Below are 13,749 nucleotides of genomic sequence, written 5' to 3' on the forward strand. Positions count from 1 at the left end.
GGAAATTCAGGTCCCCCATGACTACCACATACTTAGCCTTCACTACCTGTGTGAGCTGACCCAAGAATTCCTGGTCAAGTTCTTCTCCCTGGTTGGGAGGTCTGTAGTAGACTCCCACCGTTAAGTCCCTTTCCCCTCGACTGCCTTGTACTCTAACCCAAAGCATTTCAGAGTGCCTCTCCCCTGACTCTTTGCTAATTAACGAGGATGTGTATTCCTCCTTAATATAGAGCGCCACACCCCCACCTCTCTTTCCTATCCTGTCCCTCCTGTACAGCCCATAGCCCTTGACACTGACCACCCAGTCATGCGTGTCGTCCCTCCACGTTTCTGTAATCCCCACATTGAATGACTTCAAGAGCAAATTGGATGCTTATCTTGCTGGGATCCTATGACCCCAGCTGACTTCCTGCCCTTTGGGCGGGGGTCCGGACTCAATGATCTTCTGAGGTCCCTTCCAGCCTTAATGTCTATGAAATCTATGAAATCTATGAATTCCAGGAGTTGTAGTCATGCTAGATTCTTGGGAAGTTTAGTGGCATGTATTGAGGTTCACTTGGGATAATGTTGAGCTTTAAAATTTAATTTAATTAATGCCTATTAATCTTTTATTACTATAAACTGTTTATTTGCTTGGATGATGACTAAAGGACACTTAATACTAGAAGACATAAAATGTAAAGAAGGTGATTTTTTTTTAAAGGTGTGTTCCTCGGTATAACAGGGTGGAACGAAGAAAGCGAAATTAAAACAGAATGTTGGTTAAATCTTCCTGACAATGAGATCTATTACATTTTGTCTCCCAAATGAATAGCTGTGGATGCCCTTTCATTTGAGATAATAGAAGACAGAACAAACAAAGCACTAAATAAGATATTGTTAAAAAAAACCTTGTACTATTCAGGGGGTTGAGAAGAACCCTGTAAGTTCTATTTCTATGATTCTTTGAAAGTTTTAAATATCCTTTTATTTAACTCAGTAAGAATAAATAGCCTTCCAGAAGTTTGAAGCTGAGAGTATTTAATGAAAGTGTGTGCATTGTGTACGGGTATGTATAGGTGTTACATTTAGATTGCCTCAGTCAGAGTTAGGTCAGTCTAACAGTTCCATGGCAAGGGTGTTTGGTGCCCAGGGCAAAGCCCACAGTGGCAGCCTGCCTTTGCCCCAGGCACAGATCCCAGGGGGGACATGCTCCCTCATGCTTGCCTGGGAGTGCATACAGAAGAGAGAGCCGCCCTTCCCCATCCCTGTGCTTCCCCCCCAAAATGAGCAACTTGCAGCTCCATCCCACACCCTGCCCTGGCTAAGCAGTACCTGTTGGCACCTCTTTGCTTCAGCACCCACAGTGGTTGCCCTGCTCTTCCCTCCTTGCTATAGTGTTATAAACACCCTGTACAGGTGTTCAGAAGGCTTAAATCACCAAAACATGGCATGCTTGATCTAAATTAGTTTACCTGAGGAGGTGAAGTAACTTAGATCATGATTACATTAATCTTATTTAGCAGAGGGTTAACCCAGTCTCCTGAAAATATGTAACTGATTCACAGTGCAGCTCCAGGGCTGAGGAAGTTCAGCTGCTTGCCTTACCCCCAGGGCTGTGCTATTCCCACTCAACCATGACAGAGGTATTTTTAGCCCTGCAACACCCACTCCTGGACCACGCAACCTGCCTGCCAACCTGCCAGCCCCACCTGATCCCACCAACCCACCCTTGAATGTGCCAAACCCCACCTGCCTCAATCCACTATCCCTCACCCAATCCTGTCTGCCCTTCTCCCCCATTCCATATTACTTACACTGGTTTCTACACATGGCTCATAGGAGCAGCAAATGGCTGTATGCAGTCCTTTGAGCAGCTTAAAGGAAGCTGTGTAAATGCAGACCAGTTTTGGCAAATGCTGTGTGTGTACCCTATGTGTGTAGAGATTATTTTGTTTCAGAATTTCTTAGGAATACTAAGCTGCTACCTGTGATTTTGTTTTCCAGGAGAATTCAAGCATTTGTTTAAAACATATATTCTCACCCAATGTATCAATATGAGCTATGCAAACTTATGAAAGAAAATTAAATAAGCAGGTTAAACCACCAGCGTCCCAACCTTGGTGGCGTCCCCCAGCATGATATGATTATGATAAGTAAAGTATCAGATGGCTTACTTATCATAAATTATGATAAATACAGATAGATGCAACCCTACTTTGGAGCTCCATGCATGCATCATCACTTTTGGCATAACTTGAGCTTTGGGAATAAAAGCACCATTGCAGAGCATACTGGCGTGCAAACATACAAACACAATCATATCCCTCTCTAGGCATTGCATATTTATGTCACTGGCAGAGCTGTGGGGGTTCCAATTTCTGCTCCATCTCCATCTGCTCTATTTTTGGAGTTGACTGCTGTGACCACTCATGGCATGAGCTTGGCATCTGTAGGTTTCAAATGCCTGGGTTGGGAATGAATTTTTGAAGCAGTGGCATCTGGGTGTCAGCTTGTCTTCCCAGCAGATCTCTTCACTGTCCTCTTGTTTGGCTGGACTTTTGGCTTTTCTGGCAGCACTGAACCTGCTGGTGAGTCTGGTCAGTCTTCTGTTGTTCAGCATTGTCCTTCTATAGGAAAAGTTTCCTTTTGACTAATACTTGGACAGAAAGTGAAAGTTGTCCACATATATAACTTTAAAAATAAGAACTGGTAGCAATTTTTCACAAGAAGGATTTAAAATCTAGGTATAACTAGGTATAAAAGGGTGTTTTATCTTCAGTGCATTGAAAAAACTCCTCATTTTGATTTTGCATTCCTGCTGCTCCCCTCCTTGTGTGGAGTCTTTTCCATGGCATAGAAGTAAGGTCCCTTTGGAGGCAAACTGTGAGTCTTCTGTTTAAATAGTGAAGGGGCAGATCAGGGGAGGGGGGTTCACTACTGAACTTGCACTCCCACCCCCTTTGATTCATGGACCATCCAAAGTTTAAAACCAACCACCTATCAGTGGCAGCAGCATTTCTAGTCAGACAGTGCTGAGGGAGTATTCATGTCTGATTATAATCTACTTAATCCCTTCTAAACTTGTTATTCCACAGGTGTTATTGACCCTTTCTTCTTTTAATGATCTTGACATTTCACCAATCAAGTTATCCTTTATTCTGCAATTCAGCTGTCTGTTAGCTGTTCCTGGTAATGAAGATGCTATCCCACAGCCCCACAGATTGTTTTTAACTCATTCCAATGAAATTATATTTGTTTTTGCTTCAATATTAAACTGAATAATACTGTGCTAGGCTCCCAGCATATTACTGTTGGGGAACAGCGGCCCCAAGGTCACGGTGGGCCGAGGGTTTCGGTACGGATTGGAACGGGCAGTATTAGCGGCGAGGAGTCTGAGTGGTATGCGGACTTATGTGGTTTCAAAGGATTTTATTTTACTTACGCTTCTGGAGCGTAGGCAGAGAGGTTTGCTTCGGTTACAGTTAGATAACGAACGACAAAGGGGTCTGTTGGCCCACGGGGTTCTCAAGCTGAGCCCTTGCTTTCTAGCCGAAGCTAGGTGCGGCTGCCCAACTCGATAGTCCCAGGGCTGGTCAACAGCTCATTCAATCGGGAAAACAAACAACGGAACTGTAATGCGAAGAACAATGTGACGCCAGTCCAAAGTGGATGAAAACGGATGGTCAGTGATGATGCCGAAGTCGACTGAGAACGATGCCAAGGGGTGTAGCGATGTTGTAGTCGGTGGTCGAGAAGCAGTTCAGGTCAATCGGGATCATAGTCGGTCGATGCTAAAAATCCGTTCGGTAGCCGGGAAATCAGATCGAGGACGAATAAGTTGTGAAAACCGCAGCCATGAGGAGGTCAGTGGGCCTAAAGGCCTCCTGAGAAGCAGTCCCTGCAGCCGCAGCCTCTGCTCTCAGGTCGGGTCAGGGTCTCTTCCCTGCGAGACAGTCTCTGCCAAGGCAGTATCTGGAGGAGACCAGTGGGCCCTGTGGGAACAGCCTCTGCTCTCAGCTTGGATCTCTCCCAGCGAGACAGTTCCTGCCAAGGCAGCCTCTGTTTGCCGGTCGAGCGGGTCTCCCTCCTGAGGAGCAGTCCCTGTGATAACAGCCTCTGCTCTCAGGATCGGACAGGAGACCAGTGGGCTTAAAACCCTCCTGAAGAGCAGTCCCTGCAGCCGCAGCCTCTGCTTTCAGGACGAATCTTTTTCTGTCAGCACCGCTGTCAGAACCCAAAAAAACTCTCTCATTCTCTCTTTCACTAAAAAAACAAACAAAAAAACCCCTTGGGAGGAGCCCCAAGTCTTTTATGACAGCCGGGTAGCCAATCAGATTGTCTTCTCTAAAGAAATTTCTAGTCTGATTACGTCATGCAGTCTGTGGACTGAGCATGCATCTGGTCAGATTACTTCATCTGCTGAGCAGACCTGAGCATGTGCGCTGCCGCAAAACTAGGTCAATTGTGACTGACAAGCTAAGGGTCGTACAGGGGGCATATGTTGGGCACGCTGTGGAATTTTCCATAGGCCTTGTCTGCTTGTCTGCGCATGATCAAACTTAACTCTTGTGTTACCAGCATACATTCAAAATTTGGTCCGGACAATTACTAAAGCTCCTAGTTTGTTTTTAACTGAAGAAAAATGTGTTGTTTTATATGTGATAGTGTACTTCACCATCTGCACCCCCTTTTCAAAATTCTAGATTCTCCCATTACTACAGTGAAAAGCATTTTAAAAGAAACAAGATCCCAAACAGTTAGAGCATAAGTCATATGAGGGTGTAAGAATTACAGGTATGAAACATACCTTCCAAGATGTACTTCTTGATAGGATTTATGTTATTAAGACATTATTGCACAGGTGTAATATGGTGATGGTTGTCATCCAGAGAGCAGGTACAGGAAAAAGAATTTCATTATGTCTTTGAATTTTGCTAGGCATTAGGTAACTTCAATATTTGCAGATCTTAGCTGGGAAGTGAAAGAAAAACTGAAATTTGAAATTATTTTATCCCATAAAAAGATAAATAAAACTTTTTTTTTCATCTTCTAGAAGTTTTCATTGCAAGAAAGAGTTTTTGCTCTCACAAAAATATCGTTTCATTCTCTCATGAATGTTACCAGGAGAAATTAGAAGTATTTCAAAATGCTCAAGGGAAACAAATCCGTCATGTTGTTTTCTTCTAAGGATTTCTTTTCTACCAACCATGCATACTACTTGAAGGCTAGTTTCTGAATTTCCTATTTCCTTATGTTTGAGACTGCCAGGGGTATAGCCAAAGGGTGTTATAGATCATTCAGGCATCTACACAAATTCCCTTTTAGAGTTCCTATTCTTTTATTCCATGGGTTTTGTTTTATAGTTAGTTGTAAATTGAAATTTGTGTCTATACTTGAAATGAAAAATATAAATGAGCTTTGTCTTATGGCTCCTACTTCTCTTACATGGCATCACTGTCCTGGAATTTGCAGCAAACTCACAATGTTGCCAGAAAAATGAGAATAACATTATATCCAGGCAAAGTAAAACTGAAATGGAGATAATCCATTTTGTTTTGATCATTTTTTCTCTCTCAGAAATTGTTTATATATACAAAATGATGATATATACACATCTATACATATAAAATTATGAATTCAGATGGGAAAGACTATTGTTTTTGGAGGAGCGTATTTGAAAGGTTTACAGGTTCTGCCCTTTCTACCTAAAAAGAAATAAAAGTAAAAACAAGATAGGAATATTTTAGTAGTTGACAGTAACAGGAAACATTGTTTCTAGGAATTGTGCTGGATTATTCATATAGTACAGAGGTGACTATTAAATATATTAATTTTTAATGTGATCATTAGATTTTGGAATGTTGTGCCCATACAGCTACACACTAATGCAGTGATTCTCAACTAGTATGCCTTGAGATCCTTTCAAGGGTGCTATGTCACACACTACTAGCACATAATGTTAGCACATGTTGTCATACAGTGTTAGCAAACATGATTCAGAAAATAAACACGGGGGGTGTCCCCACTAGCACATTTTTTTGCTGCTGCTAGTTGTCCCCAGGAAATGCTCCTACACATAAGCTCTGGTGCACAGCAAGTTACCCTGGGTGGGCTAGGGGAGGCTGGGGCAGCACCTGGGCTGGACCCAGCAACTTTACCTGGGAACTCGGGGCCTCCCAAGGCTCCAGCAGTGGTGATCCACATGCATGGAGTCAGCAGCTGGGGTGTGATTCTAGCCAGCCTTGCATTGGTTTCTGGCAGCATATGCTACCACCATGTGCACTGCCCTGCTTTTATCTGGCATGGTTTTTTCTGACACCATGGTCTCCTGGTGTACAAAAAACTCCACCACACTGCAAATTAGCAGTGTGGTGAATACCTCTGTGTGTGGTGCTTGTGGTCTGCAGCACCGCAGATGAGTCTGCAGCACTACAAACCACACATGCATGCTCATGGGACATGCTCAGACATTTCAAAAAGGAATTTAAAAGATCTGACCTCTTGTGGTCTTTTGAGTTCCCTGCAACAGAAGAATTGCTCTATAATTTTTCTGTAGTCAAAAATGAGTGAAAAATAAGAGCTAGCATTTTTCAAGGGGTGCCTCAAGTCTCATGGGGGGGTGCCTCGAGTCTAAAAAGGTTGAGAATCACTACACTAATGCTATGAGATTAGACATGAAATTAAATGTGCCACTTTGATATACATGTTTCCCAAGTGAAACTTGCTACCATTTTAGGGGCTGGCAGGAAGTTTCTTTTGTTGTATATTAACACTGATGTTCAGGTATTTTTCTCTTTTTATTATTCTGAAATATGTTAGGATTAGATGGACAGGGTTCTTTGGGTGAATCTGATATCTTTTATTAGACCAACTAAAATAGTTGGAAAACAATTTTTAAGTAAGCTTTCAGGTTCACAAACCCTTTGTCAGGCTAAGTAAGTTTCAGCAGTTGGTGCGTGCTCTTCCTTGATGGAATGAAAAGTAAAGAAGCCAGAGGCATGCATACAAGAGAGGTAATCAGTGAAGATGTAGATTGAGGAGTCAATGGGTGAAAGAAGGGGGATGAATAGTACCTGGGGAGTCAGATGTCAGTCAGGTTATAATGTGTCATAAATCTAATGTCTATATTTAGTCCATGATTTTTAGTATCCAGGAAGTTGATGAAGTGGAGTTCATGCTCATCTCTGGGAAGTGTTTTGTAAGTTTCCTTTGAGGATCAGGACTGAGAGATTGGAAAAAGAGTGGTTTTCTTGTGAGAAATGTGCCCCCACAGGTAATTGGGTATTCCTGTCTTTGATAGATTTCCAGTGTACATTCATTCTGGTGTGCAGTTGTTGTTTGGTCTCACCTACATATTTTCCATCTGGGCATTTGTGCATTGGATGAGATATATTGCATTTCTGGGAGGTGCAGCTGTAATGTCTGGGAATACTGATGGCTCTGTTGTGGTGTGTAGCAATTGTCGGGGTGGTGGAGATGTGTTGGCAGGTTTTTCAGTTGTTGTCATGGCATGGTCTGGATCCATTTGTTGTGTTCTGGGCCTGAAGTTTGTTTCTGGTGATGAGGTTAGTGAGGGTCGGTGCTTGTTTGAAGGCTAGGATGGGTGGCTCTGGGAGGATCTCTTTAAGAATAGGGTCTCTTTCTGGTATGGGTTGCAATTGTTTGAGGATTTTCCGTGCAGGTTCGAGGGAGGGGTAATACGTCATAACCAGCGATGTGCGATTTGTGGGGGGTTTTCTTCTGTACTGCAGCAGTTCTTCATGTGGTATCTGGGTGGCTCTTTCAAACGTGTGATCTATCTCTCTGGAGGAGTGTCCTTGTTGAGTGAAAGCCTTTTTAAGGTTGGTGAGGTGACAATCCCAGGTGTTCTCTTCAGTGCAAATTGAGTGGTATCTGAGGGCTTGGCTGTATAGCTTTTTTGGTGTGTTTAGGGTGATTACTAGTTTTGTGCAGATATGTATGTTGGTTGGTCTATGCGTTTCTTGTATAACGTGGTCTGTATTTTATCATTCTGAATACTGATCATCGTGTCTGAAAAGGAGATGTTGGTGCTGGAGTATTCTAGAGAAAGTTGGATGGAGGGATGGTGATTGTTGAATTTCTGATGGAACTCAATCAGAGATTTCAGGTTTTCAGTCCAAATGATGAAGATGTCATTGACATATCTTAAGTATAGCAAGGGTTTTATGGTGCAGTTCTTAAGGAAGTCTTCTTCCAGGTGGCTCATAAAAAGTTTGGCATACAGTGGGGCCATTTTGGTGCCCATAGCTGTTAGGATTAGAGGTTCATTGTTAGTGCCCGGTGTAACTGTCTACTAAATTATGCTTCTTCTGTATTTAAACAAGGGCAGCATGTCATAGAAGAACATTAATAGAAACATTATTTGACCTATGCTTGATTGAAATTTAAAGTACAGTTCTACCCTGAAAAGTGTGGGCTTCCCAGTTTCCTGTTCATTCTCTTCCATGCCAAATCTCTTTGGTTTACCAGGAAAAAATAGTGTTGTTTTTCTAATAGATAAGATTGATTTGGATTGCTGAAGACAGGCTGGTTTCTTTTTTAGCTCGTGCATCAGCAATAATAATTCTGTACTTGCAGCTACTTTTAAAAAATGTTGACTGTGAGAGTGTAGTCAATAGTGTGTGCATGTGTATAGAAGTAGAAAAACCTCATGAGAGTAACCAAACATACATCGTAGAGTTCTTGATAAAAATATAACATATTTTGCAGTAATGTTTTAGAGTAGAACCTGAATGTAGGAGAACCAGAGTACCAGAATATATTTTTTTACTGGGTGGTTACAATATTTTCTTCAGTATTAAGATAGTTTCCCAGGGAAATGAAAATGGGTAACAGCAGATACTTTCACTTTTGTTGATAACTCTTTTGCTGCCATATCAATAAGACAACTGCTTAAAAGTATGAATGATAAAGAAGAACGTCACTAATCTGTACAAGCAATACAATTAAGAAAGTATTCTGTGGGTTATAAAAAGTTAGCAGGCTAGTAACAAAGTGTTTATTGTTCTGCACTGTAGCATAGAAAACTTTGGTTTAGATATCTGTTTGCAAAGGCTTGGTTCTTCAGTTATGTGTAGGGTATATCAGCACAGTACTTTGTAGTGCTATGCAAAGATACTGAACACCTAATAGGTCATACAGGGACATTTCAGATATCTTTCCAGCAGTAGCATATTTGGAAGGGATGGGGGGTGACGGACACCAGCCTTGGGTGCTGACTGTGCGGGGGCACCAGAATCATCAACCTGCCCACCACAAGCAGGGCCAAACACAAGCATGGGCGAACCAGGAGTCTGTCCAGGTGGCTGCCCAGGGCTCAGACAGAAAGGGGCCTGAAAATGATGATTGTTGTTGGTATTATCATGATCATCACCATCACCATCATCATCTCTAGCAAAGGGGGATCCAGTAGTAAAGTTCCCTCAGGGCCTCAATGAGACTAGGTATGGTGCTGTCCACCAGGAGTCTGCTGCAGCAGGGGCAGCCTTGCCCTGCCAGACAGTGCAGCCCTACACCCAGCGATGTGCTTGGAGGGCAGGAGGTGAATGATGCTCCAGAGAGTTTGTCACAGCAGGCACAGCCCTGCATCCAATAGAATTTCTGGGGTGAGAGGGAACAGGTGGGAGATTAGGTGCAGCTCCCAGAGAGTCAATGTCACTGGGCTACTGCTGCCTGAACCAAAGCTGGTACAGTAGCAACAGTAGCAGTATCAACTGCCTTCAGTATTCCTTAAGACTCCCCTTTACCCAGCACCCCCATCTACAGTGGTCAGCCTGCCCTCCTCTTTTTCTTCCCAATCCTCCTCTTCCACATCCTCCTCCTGGTCAGCTCCAGGTGCTGAATAATCTTGCTATGCATCTGTTTTGCAAGGGATCATTACACCATGGAGACATACCCTTAGACATGTAAATAGGAGTTGGAGGTCTAAATAACTAGTATGTGGGCCAAAGTCCTTTGTTATCTGGACTGATTATAATTACTGAATAAAATATAGTATTACCTGGCACCCATCAGATATTTGATATTTTATTCAATCAAAAGAGGAAAGAGGAGCAAGTGGGTGAGACATGTTTGTCAGTTACAAAGTGTGGGTGTAAAATGAACTTCACTGGGGAACTGAGAGGATCTGACTCTCACTTTGGCACATTAGAAATTGCGCTCTTCCTTATGTATGTAAACTCTTTTTTTTTTTCTGAGTGAGCAGGGTTCTGTTCTGAAAGCCAGTTGAAAACAGAAGAGGAAGAGAGCATGAATAGCACAGTGTTGAACAGCAGACTCTCATGGTTGCTCTTTTTAAACACTGTTTATTAAAAAAATGAACAATATAGACACATGTGCAACTGATGAAAATAAGAGTTATGTAAAAAAACAACAAACCATGGGCTTGGTTCCTGGGTCCATTTTTCATTAACTCTTTAAACACTCACTTGTTTAACAACTCAGGAAAGGAAACCTGACAAAAGACTATTTTAGTAGCCTTTTTCCAGTTAAAAATGTAGCAGAACATAGGCAAAGGAGACGACTTTGCTTTGGGATAGTGTAATATGGGAGAGGTTTTTACTCACTGGTAGTACTTCCTAAACTTTGTATGTTTTTAATATGAAAACATGTTTACATGATTCATCATTGATACTCATAAGTATAAAATGCGTCTGCTTTGTCTGTACTTTTCTGGGGCTTGAAGTACGTGAATAATAACATTTTTGTTTTGATAAATGTTCAACTAGGAGTATTTAATTACCATTTAGTTTAGTCCTGGGTTCTGCAGGAAAAGTATTCCTCAAGGAGATTCTAGGTTAGCTGGAATCATACAATAATTTAGTAGATTTGTAAATATATTGTTAATTAAGATTACATTTTATCTAAAGATGTTTACTTCATAGAGCCTAAAGAAGAAAATAATGTCCATTGGCATTTTGGAAGCATATCAAATTTTTAAGGAGTCTCTACTTTTATATTAAGTTTCTATTTTAAATTATCCTGTTAAACATAGAAATGCCTTACTAGGTCAGACTAGTGGTCCATCCAGCCCAGTATCCTGTCTCCAACAGTGGCAAAAGTGAATACTGTAGAGGGAGAGAGCCTTGAATTTTTATATATCTAGAGTGATCTATCTCCTGTTCAATATCCTCCCTGGCATCCACTATAATTTGTTTAAAGGTGCCAGAGCAAACATCTTTGTTCTATTCAATAGCTATGAATAGATCTATAACCCATTAATTTGTCTTTCTAAATCTGGTTTATGTTATCTGCCTCTACAACTTACTGTAGCAGTGAGTTCCATAAGTTCAGTATATGCCACATAAAGAAATGTTTTCTTGTTAGTTTTAAACCTGCCTCCTACTAATTTCAGTAGGCGCATCCTAGTTTTAGCATTCTGGGACTTGGGGAATTAACAGTTCCCTATTCACTTTGGCCATACCATTCATGATTTTATAGACCTCTATCATAATCCCCCTCAGCCTTCTTCTTTCCAAAGTGAACAGCTCTAGCTTTTTTAGTTTATCCTGGTGCGGCAACTACTCCAAACCCCGAACATAAACAGGGGTTAGTATAATGATTATGCGAAAAAGCCATAAAAGGCCAGATTTAAGGTATTTACATTCTGGTTTTGTCACATATCTTCTGTAGTATCCTACATTACTTGCTTTGAAGATTGAGGCAAAGGATTAAACTGGCATAGATAGTAAGCTGGCTGCAGAGATGGAACTCTGAGTGGCCTAAACTTTAGAGGAAGTGGATAGCTGCATTTTGTGCCTATTGTAGCCTTTGTCCATTTCTCTGTTCACATTCAGACACCGCGGGTGTATCTACATTTGTGCTGTACTGTGGAGTTGACTAATTAGGTCCACATTAGAAACACATGTGCAGATGGTGACATGGATCAGTTGGAGCAGTGCAGGAGGTGTCTGTCAGCTAGCTCCGCATTGGTGCACTCTTGTGCCCCAGGAAGCCCCTCCACAATATGAAAAGCCAAGGCAGAGCAGCTCTGAGTTACAGGCTTGCCCCTTGCCAGCAAGCTCAGTGTACTGTGGTCCCTGTCACACACGTAAAGGCTCCACCTGGGAATAATAAACTCTGTGCATACTGCACTGGACTTCATTCAGGCACAATAATAGCGCATGTAGATACACTCAGTATGTGGAGGGGGGGGTTTCTGAACACACAGTGAAACATAGTATGAATTATCCTTCATGTGGCATTAAGCTCTAGACGGCAAACATTTTCTAGTCTAGAGTTTCCTAAAGATCCAGAAGACAAAGATGGGTTCTTATCTCTAATGCTCCTGGACATTTAAGGTCAGTGAGGCGTTAAACAAGATTCCTTAGGCACATAGTGGGGCCTTATATTTTCAGTGTAAGTGAATGGATGTGTCTAATTAGTATCTCAAAGTGTTTGCACCAGCCAGTCTTCATCTCATATATCTTGCCTGTTTTGATTGAGCCAGCTGCTATATATCAAATATTTACTTTTTTGCAGGCATTACAATATATTAGTGATGGCAGTGGTTTTATCTCTGTAGAATGATATACTTTGTCTTGTATCCTTAGCGTATTGTTTGTAATGGAGTCTGTATAATTTCACTGTCTCTGTAATGAATCATCTCAGATAAATACTGAAGAAAGGGGAGTACAGTAAGGATCCATATGATGCCCCCACAGGCTTTCTCTCCAGGAAAAAGGAAGAGGAAAATTTTCCCCTCACCATGTTTTGGCTTCTGTTCAAGAGAAATAATTGGTGTCAAAACAATGCTGTTCTATCTACTCCATTTGTGCCATCTAGGCATATTAGCACTGCTTTGTTCTCTGCTATGTCAAAAACTACAATGAGAGCTGGTAAAATGAGTATGGAAGATGAGAGCTTAAATCCATTCAGCCTTTAGCCTTGCTGATTAAATGAATGGCAAAGTATCAGTCATTAGTGAATTTTACTAATTTACCCATAATCGATACCAACCTGAACAGGAGTATTTCAAGTTCAGGTATTCAGGACTCCAGTTTTACTATACTGTTGCTGGCACAAGGTGCCCGAGGGAGGCAACAATTGGGTTCGTTGCCCGGTGTGCGTCGCGCCAATAAACACACTGGGGGGAGAAGTAGACAGAGTTTATTTGAGCTCAAGTAAAAGGCACAGGGAGACTGTATGGTCTCAAATCCTGCGTGCCTAGCCCTGCAACAGTGTATTTTTATACCCTGGTCAATTTTCTGCAGTGGTTTTCCACTAGTTGGCTCCCCTCTTCCTCCCTTTTCCCTCCTCCCTTCTCTCTCGGAGCGGTGCCCTTGCATTCCACAGATAACAGTTTTAGCTCGCCTGTTTTCCAGAAGGACAGGAGATTACAGGCGCCAAAGAAAGGGTTACAAAGGTTGGGCAAGGTGGGGGCCCTGGCTTGCCTGGGCCCAGAGCAGAGGGGCTTCATCGACACTCGTGGTCTTCCATCCCTCTGAGTTACCTTGGGTTATGCCCAGTGACACCAACAATACCTCATAGGCACTCATGTTTATTTTTTTGAAGCAATCCTCAAGAATGCTAATTGTTTAACTCTTTTCATTGCTTACAGGTTTCTAATCTTTATCTGTATGACAGTGTGCTTATGCTGGCCAATGCCTTCCATAGAAAGCTGGAGGACAGAAAGTGGCACAGCATGGCAAGCTTGAACTGCATGAGAAAATCCACCAAGCCTTGGAATGGAGGTCGATCCATGTTGGAGACTATTAAGAAAGTAAGAAAAGATTAATCATAAGCCTT

At 42.0% G+C, this 13,749-nt stretch overlaps 1 protein-coding gene across 2 annotated transcripts in view; it reads left to right on the forward strand.

Annotated features, from left to right (window-relative positions):
- GRID1 (glutamate ionotropic receptor delta type subunit 1) overlaps positions 1-13,749 on the forward strand; it is a 1,131,580-nt gene that overhangs the window by 909,286 nt on the left and 208,545 nt on the right. For both annotated transcript variants that reach the window (XM_090057114.1, XM_090057113.1), the window contains exon 7: positions 13,562-13,723. In XM_090057114.1, the coding sequence (XP_089913240.1) occupies positions 13,562-13,723 (162 nt within the window). The remainder of the gene's footprint in view (positions 1-13,561; positions 13,724-13,749) is intronic.

The sequence above is a fragment of the Crocodylus siamensis genome, chromosome 7, assembly GCF_052110815.1.
Source record: "Crocodylus siamensis isolate JL-2025a chromosome 7, ASM5211081v1, whole genome shotgun sequence".
Classification (NCBI taxonomy): Eukaryota; Metazoa; Chordata; order Crocodylia; family Crocodylidae; genus Crocodylus; species Crocodylus siamensis.